This window comes from Brassica napus, chromosome C8 (genome assembly GCF_020379485.1).
Source record: "Brassica napus cultivar Da-Ae chromosome C8, Da-Ae, whole genome shotgun sequence".
Taxonomy (NCBI): Eukaryota; Viridiplantae; Streptophyta; class Magnoliopsida; order Brassicales; family Brassicaceae; genus Brassica; species Brassica napus.
This window is the reverse complement of record NC_063451.1, coordinates 30,314,423-30,317,275: the sequence shown is the minus strand read 5'-3', so window position 1 is coordinate 30,317,275 and position 2,853 is coordinate 30,314,423. Positions and strand designations below refer to the sequence as shown.

Sequence of the window (2,853 nt, the reverse complement as noted above, 5' to 3'; positions counted from 1 at the left end):
AACACCGTACCCGTCTTCATCACCAAACTATTCCAACGGAGAGCTCCATCGAGGACAGTCCCGAGATCTCATCCAAAGCCACCGGAAACACCATTGACGATTTAAAACCACACCCAAACCAATGAATTTCACCCTAAGGCTCAAACAAAGCAAGCCGTCGCACACACTCCGATCTACGAAATCACCAAGGATTAAACCGCATACAATCGATCCTTCCGCGCCGACATAACAGCATGCGACACAAGACTCAGATCGAGAGGCACGGTAACAATAGAAAACACATAATCATAGATCAGTTACACCCAAAGACAAAGCCGGCGATGGCGGTGCTGAAGGAGCCACCGCCTCCCGAAAACCATAAGCCGGCGAAGAAGAACTAGAAAAGCTTCTTCTTCCCAGAATCAAACCCGATGAAACGGGAAACTAAGCCGGAGAGAATCCGACGAACCAAAAATCAGAGCTTTCTCTCTCCTCTGTGTAAAATTCTAGAAAGAGATGTAGTATATGCTACACATGGTTAGGGGACAATAATATAAGGTTAATGTTTATTAACTATATAATGCCCTAATGATGGCATGAATTATTAAGCGTTTATATGTGCATTGGTGGACTCTACATACTTATTAGTCAAATATTCTTATGTTATACAACATTTTTACCAGCCAAAAGCCTAATTGACTGGCAATTGATATACATCTCATGCAATGATGATAAAGACAATATTAAATTTGTATTAATCAAGGCACTAATCAACAAAAGTTTTGAGTGATAAGCGCGTCCCCTACCACATCCAGGAATTCTAACCAACTTTTTAAATGGAAAATCGACCTTATTAACATGCCACATATAATATCAAACCCTAAAAGTCAATTAATATTAATTACTATGAATGCAGCATTTATAACGCTTTTGATTGATTCTTAGACCTAGAATTATAAGAAACGTATCATTCAAACTTCAAATACCTTTCTAACTGCTGAATTAGACCAATTATAGCAATATGAAGTGCAAATTCTGATAAAAATAACTACTATATAAGTTATATCTAGAATTCTTCTACTACATATAACATAAATTAAATTCTTATAAGCTAACCTGATTTTCTATAAAAAAAAATATATCAAGAGATCCTTTGAATTGCACATATATTCAGAGTTTAAATTTTGAACATACAAAACTGATAAATATAATTAGATGAGCAAGTACATTGGAAATATTGCAGTTAAAATTTCCTTGGTCGTTTTTTTTTGACATAAAATTTCCTTGGTCGCTATCTTAGTCTCCTCTCCTGGGCTAAGCTTATATTCCATGTCTCCCCATTTGATATATATTTCAGTTTAGTTATATTTAAATTGTTATAAAACTTTGTAGAGTTTAGTTTCAGATTGATTATACTTGTACATTTAGTTATGGAAGAACCCATATAAGAACCACTTGAAAGGTTTATAACTTAGCTAGTATTGACCTTGAGTATGGTTATAAATTATGATTGTCTTATTATAGTAACATCGCCAATCACATTTATATACACACATTATTTGGTAACATATATGCTTTTCTATAGCGTGAGGTACGTGACCAATATATACAACCAAACAAACAAACAAAGAACGTAAAAGGAAATAAATATACATACTTACATAGTCTTTCTTCATCTGATATTTAATATATCATCAGTTTATAACAAACGAAAACAAAATTGCGAATAATATTATGCTTATTCTAGTACTGGTTTTCATTTTTTAATTTCTCATTTGTTTGAGCCTCGCAAAAATAAATACGACTTAAAAGAGTTATATAGCCAATCTAAACGACGGAGCCTTCGTGGATCGTTGAAAGCTTCAGCCTAAATGATCGAACCGCCAACTTTGCTCGCCTCGAAGTATGCCTTCTCAAATTACGTACCGAACCGGACCGGTTATAACCACTCGAAGCCTTATACGTCGCCGTTCTCTTCACCAACGGTCTTCCCTTACTATCCGTTGACTCGCTTGCTTTTCCGTTAACAGCAGCAACGGAACCGTTAGGCTGAGTAGTAAGCGTCATGATCGGCGAGATCCTCCCCTTTTTACGCCGGCGAAAATCTTTCCCGACGGAGTTTTGTATCGCGACGCTTGCTTTGACGGCGAGAGCCGCCATGTCCGGTGCCGTTAGACGGTTCCGCCGTTTGGAGATCGGAAGGACGAAGTAGATCTGCTCGGCGTGAAGCGGTTCTGCCGATTTGACCGCCGGGATGAAATCGTCGTAGAGGAGAGAATCCGAATCGCAGATGAAATAAGAGGAGGAGGACGACGCCGCCGATTCAGCTTCAAGGACCTGAGATGCTAGCACCGGAACATTGTATTCCCGTAGATCGCCGTTGACGGAGACGATCTTCACCGTTGGGGGAGAATTGGAGTCTCTCCGATTGAGCGATACACAGCTTCCCATGTCAATGGATGTGAAAAGTTCAGAAGAGATTTGAAATCGATTGTTACGAGTAAAGCACAAGAAAGAAAGATTCAAGAACAGTTGGGTTATATATAGAAGAAGAAGAAGAAGTAAGACGAATTCTAAACCGGCTAATCAAATTCGAATTAATAACCCGGTTATTGTCGGGTATAACTTTCGGTAATGTTCAGAGGAAATATTGATTGATGGTTAAATTAAACGTACTTATCGAATTCATTCGTCTTCACACGATGTTTGATTTTTTTTTTTTTTGTCGGTGTTTGTTTATTATACATTTCTATAATTAACGAATTAGTTACAACATATCAGTGTATAATCAACATGTATGAAAAGTATCAGTGATGACCTAAATAAGCATATCAATATATCATCAACATGTATGTAAACTATCAACAAAGACCT

The 2,853-nt window shown here is 37.4% G+C and overlaps 1 protein-coding gene across 1 annotated transcript; it reads right to left on the bottom strand.

Annotated features, from left to right (window-relative positions):
* Positions 1-1,537: 1,537 nt before the first annotated feature.
* Positions 1,538-2,513, bottom strand: LOC111212075. Its single transcript, XM_022713483.2, has one exon. It carries the CDS (start codon positions 2,428-2,430, stop codon positions 1,807-1,809), a length of 624 nt encoding a protein of 207 aa, XP_022569204.1. The 5' UTR covers positions 2,431-2,513; the 3' UTR covers positions 1,538-1,806.
* Between the last annotated feature and the right edge of the window lie 340 nt (positions 2,514-2,853).